Source organism: Aotus nancymaae, unplaced genomic scaffold, assembly GCF_030222135.1.
Source record: "Aotus nancymaae isolate 86718 unplaced genomic scaffold, 86718_ANA_hifiasm-v0.15.2.pri h1tg000011l, whole genome shotgun sequence".
Taxonomy (NCBI): Eukaryota; Metazoa; Chordata; class Mammalia; order Primates; family Aotidae; genus Aotus; species Aotus nancymaae.
The window spans coordinates 59,210,980-59,227,766 of NW_026988422.1; the positions used below are offsets into that span (position 1 = coordinate 59,210,980).

At 45.7% G+C, this 16,787-nt stretch overlaps 1 protein-coding gene and 1 pseudogene across 1 annotated transcript in view; one reads left to right on the forward strand and one right to left on the reverse strand.

Annotated features, from left to right (window-relative positions):
• The first annotated feature begins 593 nt into the window (after positions 1-593).
• The window catches only part of FLVCR2 (FLVCR choline and putative heme transporter 2), a 62,502-nt gene continuing 46,308 nt past the window's right edge, over positions 594-16,787 (forward strand). The window contains exon 1 of the mRNA XM_012438115.2: positions 594-1,602. Coding sequence (XP_012293538.1) covers positions 952-1,602 — 651 coding nt within the window. The 5' untranslated portion in view covers positions 594-951. The remainder of the gene's footprint in view (positions 1,603-16,787) is intronic.
• LOC135274526 (5S ribosomal RNA) lies at positions 5,200-5,318 on the reverse strand (annotated as a pseudogene).

Below are 16,787 nucleotides of genomic sequence, written 5' to 3' on the forward strand. Positions count from 1 at the left end.
AGGAAATATTAGCCCCATATAACAGGTTCAAATCTAACCTCCCCAAGACAAAACCACGTCCGCAGGGAAAGAAGAGAGTAAAGCGAGTTTTCTGTAACGCCCCTTTAACGCAGGAGCGCAACGAGCCCGGGAAATCTACAAATCTCTCTTTAGTTCAGCAAGGGGCTGGGAGCCTAGCCAAGGGGGAGAAAGCTGGGGAATCCCTCTTGAATTCACCTGGGCACTTAGGAGGCGCCGGGCTTTGGTGCACGCGTGCAGGGCAGCGGACAGGAACTGGGGAAGCTCTATTTTGGGGAAGGATTACCTCGAAAAGGCGGATCTTTTTGGAGGGTCCGATGACAGCGGGTGGCACATGAATTTGAGGGACAGTTCAAGGGGTGGGGATTAACCGGGCGGTTTCCATGGCGCCCAGGGCGTGGGGGAGGAATGCATCCCGCAAGCTGTGGCGAAACAACTGCGCTGCCCGGCGGGCCGGGCTCGAGAAGGCAAGAGACACCGGCTTGTGGGTGGAGTTGGGGGGTGGGGGAAGCCGGCCAGGACGGGGGCGGGGTGGTCACGTGTGCCCGAGGGGGCGAGGCCCCAATCTGGCCCCTAGAGGACTCTGCGGGCGAAGTGGCTGCGCCAGGAGAGAACTTTGCCTGCACAAGAAACGCCTTGTGGGGAGACCCAGGGCAGGAGCGGTCCGAAGCCGGCTGCGGCGTGTGCGGCCGGCCTTGGGACAGCGATCGCCGCAGGTGGGAACAGAGAGATTCCCCAAGGAAAAGTAGGAGCAGGAGCTTGGGGGTGAGCGCAGGGATCCCCACTAGCGGCTTTTACGCAGCCTCGAGTCTTTATGTGTCTTCTGGGATAGGCAAGTGTCCTTTCTACTCTAAGAGACCAGCGGAGGCCACTGTCCCTTAAGACTGCCGGAGTCCTCACCACTTCTCCAGGATTCCAGGGGAGACTGTGGCCATGGTGAATGAAGGTCCCAACGAGGAAGAGCGCGATGACACCCCTGCGCCGGAGACCGAACTCCAAGCGGACGCCAGCGTCTCGGTCCATCCCAGCGTCTCCGTCAACCCCAGCGTCTCTGTCCATCCCAGCAGTTCGGCCCACCCCAGTACCTTAGCGCAACCCAGTGGCTTGGCTCACTCCAGTGGCTCGGACCCCGAGAACCTCAGCGTAATCAAGGTGAGCAGGCGCCGTTGGGCCGTGGTCCTGGTGTTCAGCTGCTACTCCATGTGCAACGCCTTCCAGTGGATCCAGTACAGCTCCATCAATAACATCTTCATGCACTTCTACGGGGTCAGCGCCTTTGCCATTGACTGGTTGTCCATGTGCTACATGCTGACCTACATCCCGCTGCTCCTGCCAGTGGCTTGGCTGCTGGAGAAGTTCGGCCTGCGCACCATTGCTCTCACCGGCTCGGCTCTCAACTGCCTGGGAGCCTGGGTGAAGCTAGGCAGCCTGCGGCCGCACCTCTTCCCAGTCACCGTGGTGGGCCAGCTCATCTGCTCCGTGGCCCAGGTTTTCATCCTGGGCATGCCCTCCCGCATCGCTTCCGTCTGGTTCGGGGCTAATGAGGTTTCCACAGCCTGCTCTGTGGCTGTCTTTGGCAATCAGGTAGGTAGAAGAGTTTGTGAATGTTCAGAGGGGCGCGTTTCAGATTGCACCTAACTACTGGGTGTGGGAGTCTGTAATTTTCTGATTGTTCAGCAGTGTTTGTGACTCTAGGTGACTGTGACTGGGTGTGACGGGCAGTGATTGTGATGCTGTAAGAGAGGTGGGACACAAAAGCAGGGGAGCCTGCTCCTTCATCCACAGTTGCTCTTGCCACAGTGGAAAGCATGCTTCTAGAACATACTCTACCTTCATTGTTTGTTCCGAACCTGTGTCAGTCCACCAACTTAGACCTGCAACTTCAGGAGTGCTCTTATTTCTCTGGCAGCAGCCCCTGGGCATCAGACTACTCTGGTGCCATCAGAACTTGGCAGTGTTTTCAGTTGGACCAAACAGCTTTCCTAGAGTGCGGTATCTCCTGTACTGCATAGAATTGCAGAGCCATGCCTGGTGGTGTTTGGCACTGTTTTTACCTTGTTTTATACACAGCTGAAGCCAGGACAGTGGGAACGATGCTTTGTGCCAAACTCCTTCCCTGGGATTTAGAGCCAAGTCCAGCAGGATGGAGTAGAAATCTCGCTCTGAGTTTCCAAGGCCTAGAAAGGTTAATTCATGTCTTAATCTTTTTCTCTTTCCTTTCTTATTGCAAGGAGAAGCTCAAATTCTTTGCATCTCAGTGTGGTTATGATCCAGAAAGCTGGGCAGATTGCAAACCTGAACGCCATCTCCAAACACTTGAAGCAAATATTTATGGGAGTATTTAAAGCAAACGCCCTTTAGCCAGATCACTGCCTTTCAGTCTCGCTTCTTTCTGAGCACGTAGGGTCCTGGCTGTGTGTTTAACAAAGGATTGGTCATTCTAGTTCTTCTCATTGGCCTATTTTCTCATATCTATTAATTTCATTTAGAAAATGTAAACTTTCATTTAGACATATTTTGTTTGAAAACAGAAACTTTACAAAACTTCTCTAAAGGCAAATTTCCCATTCTGTTCATTTTTACCTCCAGGAAGGTAGTCACTTCACTTTGACCCTAACACAAAGATCACCATAACCTTTGTACTCCAGTAATTCTGACATCGCTCTTTAAATGCTTCTTCCATATTCCACATGTGCACTACCTTCTGCTTGCATTAAAATCCGACATTCTTCCTTTCAACAAGCATTTATCTAGTCTTTTGCAAGACAGCGTGCTAGGGCTGCAAAGATAATTCTTGCCTTTGAAGAGTTACTATACCAGGTTTTAAAAAATTGTACCAGGAGTCAAGATTCAGATTGTATTAGAAAAAAAACACCGGCCGGGCGCGGTGGCTCAAGCCTGTAATCCCAGCACTTTGGGAGGCCGAGGCGGGTGGATCACGAGGTCAAAAGATCGAGACCATCCTGGTCAACATGGTGAAACCCCGTCTCTACTAATACAAAAAAAAAATTAGCTGGGCACAGTGGCGCGTGCCTGTAATCCCAGCTACTCAGGAGGCTGAGGCAGGAGAATTGCCTGAACCCAGGAAGCGGAGATTGCGGTGAGCCGAGATCGCGCCATTGCGCTCCAGCCTGGGTATCAAGAGCGAAACTCCGTCTCAAAAAAACAAAAAAACAAAAAAAAAAAAAAAAAAAAAAAAAAAAAAAGAAAAAAAACACACAGACACACACACCACAACTAAACAGATCAGAGCACAGAGGATTTATTTTCAGTTCTCCATGAGGTTTTTAGCATTTTCTTTGCCTAACTGCTATGGGAAAGGGTAAAGAAGGGAAAAGAAGCTAATATCTATTAAACACCTACTATTATGCAAGGTACATTTACATCCATTATTTAACTTAATCCTTTCAACAACTCTGTGAGGTAGGTGAAATTGTCCCCATTGTTGCAGGAGAGGGAACTGAGACCCAGATAAATCTTCCAACTTTATCCAGAGTCCTATAGCTACTGGGTAGTAAAAGAGAAATTTAAACCCAGTTCTACCTTCAAGCCACTCTCAGTAGGCCAATATTACTTGTGGATCAAGCATATATGTAAAAAGAGCAAAGGCAGATTCTGAGGATTTACTTTTTCCCCTTGTGTCTCCAGGGTTATTGGTGATAGTTTCCAGCAGTTCTGTCTAGTTTAAGGGTCTAGCACTTGTTTTCTTTTTGAAGTTGCCGCTAAAGAGCTGATTCTGCCTCTTCTAACCTAGCACAGCGATTGCCTTGTCAAGAAGGTGAGGGTGAAGTCTCTAGCAGGAAGAAACCAGTGAATCCAGAGCAGAGGGGAGAGAGGGAAAGTGAACCTGGAGAATACAACTGAGGCCCTTCCCTTTTCTTGGTATGCTCTGACCAGTAGCCCCCAGGTAATAACAGCCTGGAATTTTTAGCAAAACTTGTAGCATTGTTTCAAAGGGAGATGAGCTGTGTGGGGTTTTAAGTGACAATGCATACATTGTTATTGTGCAAGGATTGGAAGAAAACCTTGTTTCCTTAGTGATACAGGACAAGAGAGATGTAGGATCTAAAAGAGATATTCAAGGTCAGTCCTAACCTGGGTGAGAGTCCAGCAGGATGGACATAGTGAGGGGACTTTGCCAGGTAGCTCATAGCACAGTGCAATCCAGAAATAGAATAGGAGAGAATCAGTTTACTTTTAGAAGTATATAGTCACTTTACAGAACCAATTCTATAGAAACCAAGGCTATCTGTCTAAAATAGCACTGACCAATAGAAATACAATGCAGACCACAAATGCAAGTCACATATGTGACTAGATTTTCTAGTAGCCACATTAAAGATGTACATTTGTTTAAGTAAAAATAACAGCTGAAAATAGTTTTAGTAAATGCTTTAGTTTGTTTTATGCTGCTCTCACAGAATACCACAGACTAGGTAATTAATAATGAACAGAAATTTACTTGGCTTACAATTTGAATGGCTGGGCAGTCCAAAGCCAAGGGATCAGCATCTGGTGATGGTCTTCTTGCTGTGTCATAACTTGATAGATGGCATCTCATGCTCAAGAGAGTGCAAGAGAGGGCCAAACTGACTTTTATGACAAACCCACCCTTGTTATGACATTGATCCATTCATGAAGGTAGAGCCCTCTGACCCGATCACCTCTTAAAGGTCTCATGTCTCAGTAGTGTTACACTGGGAATTAGATTTCCAACAGGTGAACTTTTGTTGTTGTTGTTTGTTTGTTTGTTTGTTTTGAGATAGAGTCTCACACTGTCCGCTAAGGCTGGAGTTCGCAGACAAGATCTTGGCTCACTCCAAATTCTGCCTCCCAGATTCAAGCAATTCTCCTGCCTCAGCCTCTGAAGTAGCTTGGATTACAGGCACCTGTCACTATGCCCAGCTCATTTTCTATTTTCAGTAGAGATGGTGTTTCACCATGTTGGCTAGGATGGTTTTGAACTCCTGACCTCAAGTGATCTGCCTGCCTCGGCCTCCCAAAGTGCTTAGATTACAGGCATGAGCCACTGCGCTTGGCCCCCCGCAACACATGAACTTTAAGGGACACATTCAAACCATAGTATTCTATCCCTGGCCCCTAGACTTTATGTCCTTCTCTTGCACAAAACACATTCATTCTATCCCAATATCCCCCAAAAGTCTTTTTTTTTTTTTAAAAAGCCTACAGCACCCGGTATTCCCAGGTGGTCTCCCATCTAAGTACTAACCAGGCCCAACCTTGCTTAGCTTTCACGATCAGACGAGATCAGGCACTTTCAGGATGGTATGGCTGTAGACCTGTTAAGTCTTAACTTGTTCCAGCATCAACTCAAACGCCCAAATTCTAGAGTCTCACCTAAATCCCACGTGAGGGAGACTCAAGGCACAATTCATAATGAGACAAATTCCTCTCCACCTCTGAACCTGTGAAATTAACAAAATCCAGCCTGGACATTTAAAAAAAAAAAAAAAAGTTGTGCATGGTTGCACATGCCTACAGTTCCAGCTACTTGGGAGGCTGAGGTACAAGGATAGCTTGAGCCCAGGAGGTCAAGACTGTAGTGAGCCATGATCATGCCACTGCACTCCAGCCCAGGTGACAGAGAGAGAGACCCTGTCTCAAAAACAACCCCCCAAAACTAACAAGTTATATGTTTCCAAAATACAATGGTGGGACAGGCATAGGATAGATATTACAAAAAGGTGAAATAGTCAAGAAGAAAAGGGTAACTGGTCCCAAGTAAGTGCAAAACTCAACAGGGAAAACAACATTCAGTCTTAAAGTTGAGGAATAATCTTCTTTGACTTTATATCAAACAGCTTGGTTGGGCTCAGTCCACCCAGCAGCTCTCACAGTTGGAGTCTCATGCCTGCAACTCTACCAGGCCAGTGTTGCACACTGGTAGCTCTACAGTTTTGGGGTCTTGGTGATGGCCACACTTTGTGGCTCCACTAGGCATTACCCTTTTGGGAGCCCTCTGCAAGTGGCTCTGCCCCTCGAACAAGTCTGCCTGAGCCCCCAAGCTGTTCATGACATTCTCTGAAGTCTAGATGGAAGCCACCATGGCCCACAGCTCTTGCACTCTATGCACCTGCAGATTAGCACCATGTGGATGCCACCAAAGTTAATGGCTTGTACCTTCTAGAGAAGAAGATCAAGCCACACCTGGGACCACTTGAGCCATGGCTAGGGTGGCCAAGGGGTGCTGTGCCAAACTGCAGGGAGCAGAGTTCCAAGGCAGCTCTGGGCAGTGAATGCTGAGGTCCCATGGTGACTCTCTGGAAACCTTACTGTCTTAGTTGATTTTGTGTTGCTATAACTATACCTGAGACCGAGTAATTAAGAAAAGAGGTGGCCAGGTGCGGCGGCTCATGTCTGTAATGCCAACACTTTGGGAGGCCGAGGTGGGCAGATCACCAAGGTCAGGAGATCGAGACCAGCCTGGCCAACATGGTGAAACCCCGTCTCTACTAAAAAATACAAAAATTAGCTGGGTGTGGTGGCACGTGCCTGTAGTCCCAGCTACTTGGGGGGTTGAGGCAGGAGAATCACTTAAACCCAGGAGGCAGAGGTTGCAGTGAGCTGAGATTGTGCCACTGCACTGCAGGCTGGCAGCAGCGCAAAACTCCATCTAAAAAAAGAAAAAGAAAAAGAAATAGAAAATAAAAGAGATTTCTTTAGCTCATGGTTCTGCAAAATGAAAAGTTCCAGGGCATGGCCCCAGCTTCTGGCAAGGGCTTCTGTGCTGTGTCCTAACATGCAGAGAAAGTCAAAGGTGAAGTGGATGCATATGAAGAGGCATAACCCAGGGGCATCCTAGCTTTATAACAACCCACTCCCTTAGGAACTAATCCATTCCCTTGAGAACAATCCAGTTTCATGAGAGTGACAACTTGCTACTGTGAGATCAGCACCAAGCCATTCATGAGGGATGTGCCCACATGACCCAAACACTTCCTACCAGGGACTACCTCCCAACACCACTCTATTGAGGATCAAATTGCAACATGAGTTTTGGTGGTTGTAGACTCAAATCATATCCAAACCATAGCATTCTGCTCTTAGCCCCCCAAAACTCATGCCCTTTTCACATACAAAATACAGTCATTCCACCTCAATACTCCCAAGAGTCTTAACTTGTTGATATGGTTTGGGGCTATGTCCTCACCAAATCTCATGTTGAATTGCAGTCCCAGTACGGGAGGTGGGGCCTGGTGGGAGATGATTGGTTCATGGGAATGGATTTCTCACGAATGGTTTAGCACCATCTCCTTGGAGCTATTCTTGTGATAATGAGTTCTTATGAGATCTGGTTGTTTAAAGAATGCAGCAACTCCTCCCTCTCTCTTTGCTCCTACTCTGACCAGGCGATGTGTGTACTTCCCCCTTTGACTTCCACCATGATTGTAAGTTTCCTGAGGCCTCCCAGAAGCTGAGCAGATGCCAGCATCATGCTTCTTATATGGCCTGCAGAACCATGAGCCAATTAAACCTCTTTTCTTTATCATTACCCAGTCTCCAGTATTTCTTCATAGCAATGTGAGAATAGGCTAATACACTTGTTTCAGCATCAACTCAAAAGTCCAAAGTCTAAAACTGCATCTGAAACTCAAGGCACATTCCTTCCAACTATGAGCTTTTAAACTCTAAAACAAGTTGCTTACTTCCAAGATACAATGGTTGCACAGACATTGGGTAAAATTGCCATTCAAACATAGGGTCTCACTCTTTCACCCAGGCTGGACTGCTGTGATGGGTTCTTGGCTCACTGCAATTTCTGCCACCTGGCTACAAGTGATCCTCCCACCTCAACCTCCCAAGTAGCTGGGACCAGGCGCACTCCACCACACCCAGCTAATTTTTTTGTTTTTTGGTAGATGGAGTTTTGCCATGTTGCCCACAGTGGTCTCAAACTCCTGGGTTCAAGTGATCCTCCCACCTTGGCCTCTCAAAGTGCCTGGATTACAGGCATGAACCACACCAAGCCCTGCCCAGCAGACTTGAAACCTTAAACATCCAGAATAATCTCCTTTGGACCGATGTTTTGCATCCTGGACACACTGGTGCCAGGAGTGGGTTCCCAATGCTTCAGACAGCCCTTTCCCCATGACTTTGTTGGACATAGCCCACATGGCTGTGCTCACAGGTTGGAATCAATTGCCTGAAGCTTATCCAGGCTGAAGTCACATGCTGCCAGTGACTCTAGCGTTCTGGGGTCCTGCAGTGGCCCTGCCCTTGTGGCTCCACTAGGCATTGTCCTAGCGAGGACTCTTTGCAGAAGCTCTGACCTCACATTTCTGCTTGGCATTGCCTTGGTAGAGGCTGTCTATGGTGGCTCTGCCCCATGGCAGGTTTCTGCCTAGGCTCCTAGGCTTTCTTTTTTACCTTTATCCCTTTATTTTTGACAAAGGGTCTCACTCTGTCACCCAGGTTGGAGTGCAGTGGTGCGATCACAGGTCACTGCAGCCTTGACCTCCAAGGCTGAATCAGTCTTCTGGCCTCAGCTTCCCAAGTAGCTGGGACTACAGGCACATATCACTGCACCTGGCTAGGTCTTGCCATTTTTCCCAGGCTGGTCTTGAACTCCTGGGCTCAAGTGACCTGCCCACCTCAGCCTCCTAGAGTTGGGATTTCAAGCATGAGCCACTGTGCCTAGTCTGCTCCCAGGCTTTCTGACACATCATCTGAAATCTAGGTGGAAGCTGCCATGCCCACACTCTTCAATTCCACATGCATGCACAATAGTACCATGTGGACATGGATGCCACCAAGACTCACAGCTCACACTCTCCAGTGCAGTGGCTCAAGTTGTACCTGGGGCTATTTGGGCCATGGCTGTTCTGGCCAGAGCAGCTAGGAGAGGCATCCTGAGGTGGTTCAGGACAATGGTACCCCACCATTCTGTCCTCCTAGGCCTCTTGGTCTGTTATAGGAGGAATGGCCTTAGACCTTAGAAACACTTTCAGAGCCTTTTTCCCATTGTTCTGTTAGTACCTGGCCTCCTTCTATCGGCACTAATCTCTTTAGCAAAAGGTCTCTCAGCTGCACCCTTAGATTCCTCTCCTGAAAATGCTCTTTCATTCTCTACCACATGGCCAGGCTGCACATTTTCTAAATTTTAATGCTCTGCTTCTTACAAATTTCACCTTTAGGTCACTCCTTTGTTGTGTGTAAGCTGCCAGAGTAACCGCACTGTGTCTTGAGCATTTTGCTGCTTAGAAATTTCTTCTGCCAGATGCCCTAGGTTATGACTCTTATGTTTGGTCTTCCATAAAGCCCTAAGGCATGGACACGATGCAGCCAAGTTCTTTGCTATGGTGTAACATGGTTGATCTTTTTCCAATTTCCAAATAAACACTACTTTCCTTCATCAGAATGGCCTTTACTGTCCATATTTCTATCAGCATTTTGGTCATAACCATCTAACCAATCTCTGAGAAGTTCCAAACGTTCCCTCATCTTTTTGTCTTTTTCTGACCCCTTATCAAAATTACTCTTAATGCCCTGTTCACAGCAATTCAGGTGTTTTCTAGCCTATTCATTTAAACTCTTCCAACCTCTGCCCATCACTCAGTTCCAAAACTGCTTCTGCATTTTTAGGTATCTTTATGTCATGACCCCACTCCTTAGTACAAATTGTCTGTCTTAGATCATTTTGTGTTGTTATAACAGAATACCTGAAACCGGGTCATTTATAAAGAAAAGGTTTATTTACCTCACTGTTCTGAAGGCTGGGACATTCAAGGGCATGGCCCTGGCTTCTGGCAAGGCTGGCTGAATGTCCCAGACAGCAGGGGGATGTAGCTTTCATAATGCATTATAACATGACAGAGAAGGTCAAAGGGCAAGTGGATACATGCAAAGAGACCTAACCCAAGGGATCTCTTGGCTTTATAACGACTAACTATCATGGGAACTCATCCATTCCTGCAGGAACTAATCTGGTCTTGCGAGAGTGAGAACCTGCTTCCATGAGATCAGCTCATGAGGGATCCAACCCCATGATCCAAATACCTCCCACTAGGCCCCCCTCCCAACACCACTCCATTGGGGATCAAATTTCAACATAAGTTTAAGTGGGGACAAACTAAGATCATATCCAAACCATGGGACTTGTCCTCAAGGTCCCAGCCTGCTTAGACAATCTCTGAAATATCTTTAGGGTTTTTTTCCCATTGTCTTGATGAATAGACCTGGTTGCCTTCTGTCTGGACTAAGATTTTTAGCAAATGTTTGCTTGGCCACACCCTTGGTTTGTCTCCTACGGACACCTTTTCACTCTACATGGCTCGCTTTCAAATTTCCCAAATCTTTCTGCTCTGCTTTCTTTTTCATTATAAAGTCCATCTTTTAGTCATTTCTCTTTTCTCACATTTTACTATATGTGCTTTAAAGTAGCAAAACAGCTCCTTCAATATTTTGCTTAGAAATTTCTTTTACCAGATATCCTAGTTCATCACTCTTAAGTTCTGTCTTCCACAAATTCCTAGACGCTGATGCAATTCTGCCAAGTTATTTGCAAGTGGATAACAAGAATGGCTTTTACTCCAGTTTCCAATACGTTGTTCCTCATTTCCATCTGCCATCTCATCAGAATGGTCTTTACTGTCTACAACTGCCTATATTTCTACCGACATTCTGATTAGGATCACTTAAGTAATCCATGAGAAGCTTTAGGCTCTTCTTAAAGTTCTTTCTTCATCTGAGCCTTGACCAGAATTGCCCATAATGTTCCATTCATGGCAGATCCCCCAAATTCTTCCACCTTCTACCCCTTTCCAGTTCAAAAGCCACTTCCACATTTTCAGGTATTTGTTGTGGCATCAGACCACTTCACAGCATCAGTTTTCTGTCTTAGTCAGTTTTATGCTGTTATCACAGAACACCACAGACTGGGCAAATTGCAGTGAACAGAAATTAATTTGGCTAATGGTTCTGGAGACTGGGAAATCCACAATTAAGGGGCTGCATCTGGTGAGGGCCTTCTTGCTGCATCATAACATGGCAGGAGCCATCACATGGGTGACAGAGAGAATGAGAGCAGCCAAACTGACTTTTATAACAAACCCACTCTTATGATAATGAGTTCACTCTTGCAATAATCACATTATCACCTTTTTTTTTTTTTTTTTTAAGAGATAGGGTTTCACTCTGTCACCAGCTTGGAGTACAGTGGCATGATTGCAGCTCACCTCAGCTCCAACCTCCTGGGCTCAAGTGATCCCCTGCCTCAGGCTTCAGAGTAGCTGGGACTATAGGCACACACCACCACACCTGGCTAATTTTTTAATTTTTATAGAGATGGGGTCTTACTGCTGTGTTGTCCAGGCTGGTCTTAAACTTCTGGGCTCAAGCAACCCTCCCACCTCAGCCTCCCAAAGTGCTGAATTTACAAGCATGAGCCACCATACGCAGCCACATTATCACCTCTTAAAGGCCCTAGCTCTCAACACTGTTACACTGGGTATTAAGTTTTTAACACATGGACTTTGGGGGACACATTCAAACTGTAGTTATATATAGGAGATATAGATATATTAGGATTATATTTTATTTAGCCCAATAGATCCAAAATATTATTTCAACATGTTGTCAATATAATAAAGTTAGTAATCTGTGATTTTATATTCATTACTAAGTCTTTGGAAACTGGTGTGTATTTTATGCTTACAGATGGCTGGCCATCTTTATAACATCTTGGCTTTATAACAACCCATTAAGCAGTGGCCCCAGGTTAACCAGTTAGATAAACATAATCAGTTGGATAGTGCAGGTCTGGAACAATGATAGTATTTCAGCAGTGGAAATCAGATCCTGGCAGATAAAGAAGGGCTCTAGAAAGTGACTCCAGCCTTGAGGAGGCTGTGTTTGCTAGACTGGCTGATCATATGGTATCACCCAGAGAGGCTGAGAGTTTCTGAGGTTGACTTGGAAGTCACAGTCATAAAGAGTGTGATCAGCCTAGTCTTGCTCCAGAGTCATGACCACTTGGGTATGTTGCAGTCCAGGGTTGTCATTTTGGATCTCTTAATGTCAGAGGTCTTTCAAGGTCTGAGAGAAGTTTGGGGAGGTGAAGGCAAACTCTTCTGTTCACTTCTACTGATTGTTATTGCTATTGACAGCACACAGAGTGCTTGCTCACATGACTGTCTACTTTCTAGCCTCCTATTGTACATTGGAGAGAAGTAGACAAGGGCTGAGAGCAGAGAACAAGGCTAGTAGTGACTGAAGGTAGACGGGGTAGGTGTGGGACCATCCTCTGAAATGGTTATGGGGGCCAGCCAGGCCATATAAATGCTGAGGCAGGCCTACTAAAAGTGACACTGGAGTATGGTGGGGTCCCAATGAACATGAGAGTTTGCACCCTATCTAAAGGCAGCAGTTGCTTCAGCTCCCACCAATCATTGACATATACAAAGCATGACTTGGTGGTATCAGATCTTCATTTTTTTTCTTTGAAATCAGAAATCCAGATTTGTATGTGAAACTTGTATTTGTAATCATGATAAAATATAAATAATATTTACCACTTTAACCATTCATAAGTGTACAGTTCAGTGACGTTAAATGTATTTACAATGTTGTACAACCATTACCACTATCTATACCCAAAGCTTTGTCATCATCCTCAGTAAAATCTCTGTACTCATTGAGCAATAATTCCCCCTTTGCCCCTCCCTCCATCCCCTGGTAACCTCTAGTCTACTTTCTGTTCCTATGAATTTGCCTACGCTAGGATCCTCGTAAAAGTGAAATCATACTTGTCCTTCTGTATCTGACCATGAAACCTGTTTTTAAATGCTGGTAACTAATTCATTTCATTTTTTAAAAATGTATTTTATGTCTTAAAATTGCATCAGATTAAATCCAGTTTGAAGGCCAGGCGTGGTGGCATATGTCTGTAATCCCAGCACTTTGGGAGGCTGAGGCAGGAGAATTGAACCTTGGAGGCAGAGGTTACAGTGAGCCACAATGTGCCGCTGCACTCCAATCTAAGCTACAGAGCAAGACCTGTCTCATAAAAAAAATAATAACAATAATAATAATAAGAAGCTAGTTTGAGACTTCTGGGAAAGGTTGCATGGAACTGAATTTCAGTTCTTCTTTCTCCTTCCTTGAAAAGTTCTCACCAAACACATGGGCACGTGGAAACAATGCCAGAGGCTAGCATTTCTGGGGATTAGCCGAGTACTTCCAAAAGTGGTTAGTGATTTGCCTCACCCATGGGGCTGGATGAAAATACAGAGGTCTGTGTTCCCACGCAGTCTCTCTTAACCAAACTCTCTATGGGAGGGGCCCAGCATTCTGTATTCTTTTTTTTTTTTTTTTTGAGATAGAGTGTCCCTCTGCCACCCAGGCCGGACTGCAGTGGTATAATCTCAGCTCACTGCGACCTCCACCTCCCAGGTTCAGGTGATTTTCATGCCTCAGCCTCCTGAGTAGCTGGGATTACAGGCGCCTGCCACCACGCCTGGCTAATTTTTGTATTTTTAGTAGAGATACGATTTCACCATGTTGGCCAAGCTGGTCTTGAACTCCCAACCTCAGGTGATCCACCCGTCTCAGCCTCCCAAAGTGCTGGGACTACAGACATGAGCCACTACGCCCAGCCAGCATTATGTATTATTTTCAACTGGGCTCCCAAATGAGGCTCATGATCAGGCACTTTTTGAAACCACCAGGAGGAAGGAGCAGCATGCATGGGAAGAGACTGCCTGCTTGGAGCCACATTCTTGTCAGGGCTGATTTTTTTTTCTTTTCCTTTTTTTGTAGAGATGAGGTCTCGCTTTGTTGCCTGGGCTGATCTCAAACTCCTGGCCTCAAGTGATTCTCCTATCTTGGCCTCCCACAGTGCTGGGATTACAGGTGTGAGCCACTGCACCCAGCTGGTCAGGGTTCATTTATGATATGTTTTATGTATGTTGGGTTCAGTGGGAAGCAGTGGGAGCTTGGGCCACTCACCCTTCAGACTGAGGGCAGAGGCTGGGCTGGGGCTCATGATTTGGACTCACCTAAAGTACTGAAAATGTCCTGAGCCAGGGTTGGGGAGTCGGGGAGCCCTAATGGGATGTGAGCTGAAACCATGCATATGCTCCACATCCTTTGGGTTCTTTGACATTCAATCTAGTGCACTGGAGGAAGCTCAGATTGGCCTGGCCTGGCTTCTGCCTTGGCTTTTAATAGTTTTTTCCTCTATAACCTAATCTTGGAAGTGATTTTTCTTTTTTCTGTTTTGAGAGGAAGAGTCTTGCTCTGTTGCTCAGGCTAGAATTCAGTGGCACAATCTCAGCTTACTGCAGTCTCGACTTCCTGGGCTTAAGAGCTCCTTGCTTCAGCCTACAGAGTTGCTGGGACTACAGGTGTGTGCCACTATGCCTGGCTAATTATTTTATTTTTTGTGGAATTGGGGTCTCACTCTGTTGCCCAGGCTGGTCTTGAACCCCTGGCCTCAAGTAATCCTCCTGCCTCCGCCGCCCACAGTGCTGGGATTACAGGCATGAGCTATCACTCAGGGCATGCCTTGGCTTTGTTGCCTTGCCAGGCACTGTTATAGTAGCTTGTTAATTTCACAGAATCAAGTCTAAGTCTTCAGTTTCTAATTTCCAGACCTACGCTCCCCGCCTTTTCCTATTCAACTTGTCTCTTATTACCTCCCAGCCTTGACCGCTCTGGCTACATACTATCTTCTTGGGATATACCCTTTGTGTCTAAGACTTAGACAGTGGAGAGGAATGTCAGCAAGATGGTGGACTAGAAAGCTCCAGGCCCTCGTTTTCCCACAGGAACATTAAATAACCAACTAGGACATGGCTAAAATAACTTCTTTTAAGGAGCTTTGGAAGTCAAAGATCTGTAGCAACCAAGCCCACCCAACCAAGAAAAAGACACATCCAAAGCCATGGCTTTTTAACTCACCTTTGACCCATTTCCTCCCCCATGCTCTGCCTCCAGTCCCCAGTTGTCCTCTGCAAACTGAGTAGATGGAATTTGTAACATTTTAACCTGCTTTAACTCAACTGTATTTTCATACACTAACAATGTACCACACCCCTCAAAAAAATTAAGAAAAAATTCCATTTACAATCGCATTACAAAAATAAAATAGGAATAAACCAAGGATGTAAAAGTCAAGTATATTGAAAACTACAAAATGTTGCTGAAAGAAATTAAATAAGATGTAAATAAATGGAAAGACATCCTGTGTTTATGGATTGGAAGACTTAATGCTAAGATGTCAATACTATCTAAAACGACATCTAGATTTAATGTAATTCCTGTCAAAAATCCCAATAATGGTTTTCATGGAAATAGAAAAATCCTTACCCTAAAATTCGTATGGAATTTCAGGGAAGCCTGAATAGCCACAACAATCTTGAAAAAGAAGAACAGCATCGGAGAGCTCACACTTCCTGATTTCAGAATTTACTGCAAAGCTACGGTGATGAAGGCAATGTTGTACTGGGCATAAAGACAGCCATATAGACCAGTGAAATAGAGAAGAGAGTCCAGAAATAAACCCTTGTGTATATGGTCAAATGATTTTCAACAAGGGTGTCAAGACCATTCAATGAGGAAAAGACAGTCTTTTCAATAAGGGGTGCTGGGAAAACTGGATAACCATATGATATTGGACCCTCGCATTGTCAGAGGCATTTGAACAAGAGCAACTCCATCTTGAATAGGGGCTGGGTAAAATGAGACTGTCACCTGCTGGGCTGCAGTCCCAGGAGGTTAAGCATTCTAAGTCACAGGATGAGAAAGGAGGTTGGCACAAGGTACCAAAGACCTTGCTGATAAAAGGATGCAGCAAAGAAGCCTGCCAAACCCACTAAAACCAAAACGGTGATGAAAGTGATCTTTGGAGTGGGTAAGGGGTTGGGGTTGTACATTTCCCCATTCCAATGATCTTTCTGATGACCAGCCCCTCCTGAGGCCATCTAGGAGATCTACCTATGTCACCTCATTAGCATAAACTTTGGTGTCTTGGAAAGGGGCGCCTTAGAAAATAATGAGCTATTCCCATCACTCAGGAAATTCCAAGGGTTTTTATAGCTCTGTGCCAAGAACAGAGGACAAAGACCAATAGTATTTTTATTATACCACAGTTACCTGGAGTAGTCAAATTAATAGAAACAGAAAGTAGAATGGTGATTGTCAGAAGCTGGGGGAAGGAGAGAATGGCGAGTTACTGTTTAACAGGTACAGAGTGTCATATTGGGAAGATGAAAAAAGTTTTAGAAATGGGTGGAGGTGATGGTTGCACAATAATATGAATGTACTTAATGTTGCTGAACTATACAGTTAAGAATTGTTTAAAAATCAACAATTGTGTATGTTTAACCACCACTAAGCAAACAAACACAAGACATCCTGCTTTTGAAGTGTTCCCTTCTAGCTGGAATCCCTGCTCACCTCCTGCCACCATCCACATCAGCCTTTATGCTCTAAAGAATGCATTCCCTAGCCTGTGTACTTGCTGGGTCTATTCCAACACTGGCTTTGGTTTTCTGGTGGTTTGTGTATTTCTCCTTCTTCTTTATCCTTCTCTTGTCCACCTCCCCTCCATCTCCACCTCTTCTTCCTACTAAATGGCAAACTTCCCAGAGAGCCAGAACCTGGGCTGATGATAGGGAGAGGAGGCAGAGAATTTCTAGACAGAAAGGGTGGGGTCCCTGACGAGGGTCCCACCCTCAAGCCTGAAACCTCAGCCCAAAGTGAGAACTTGACATCCCCGTTTCTGGCTCGAATGTTGCCTTTTCCAAAAC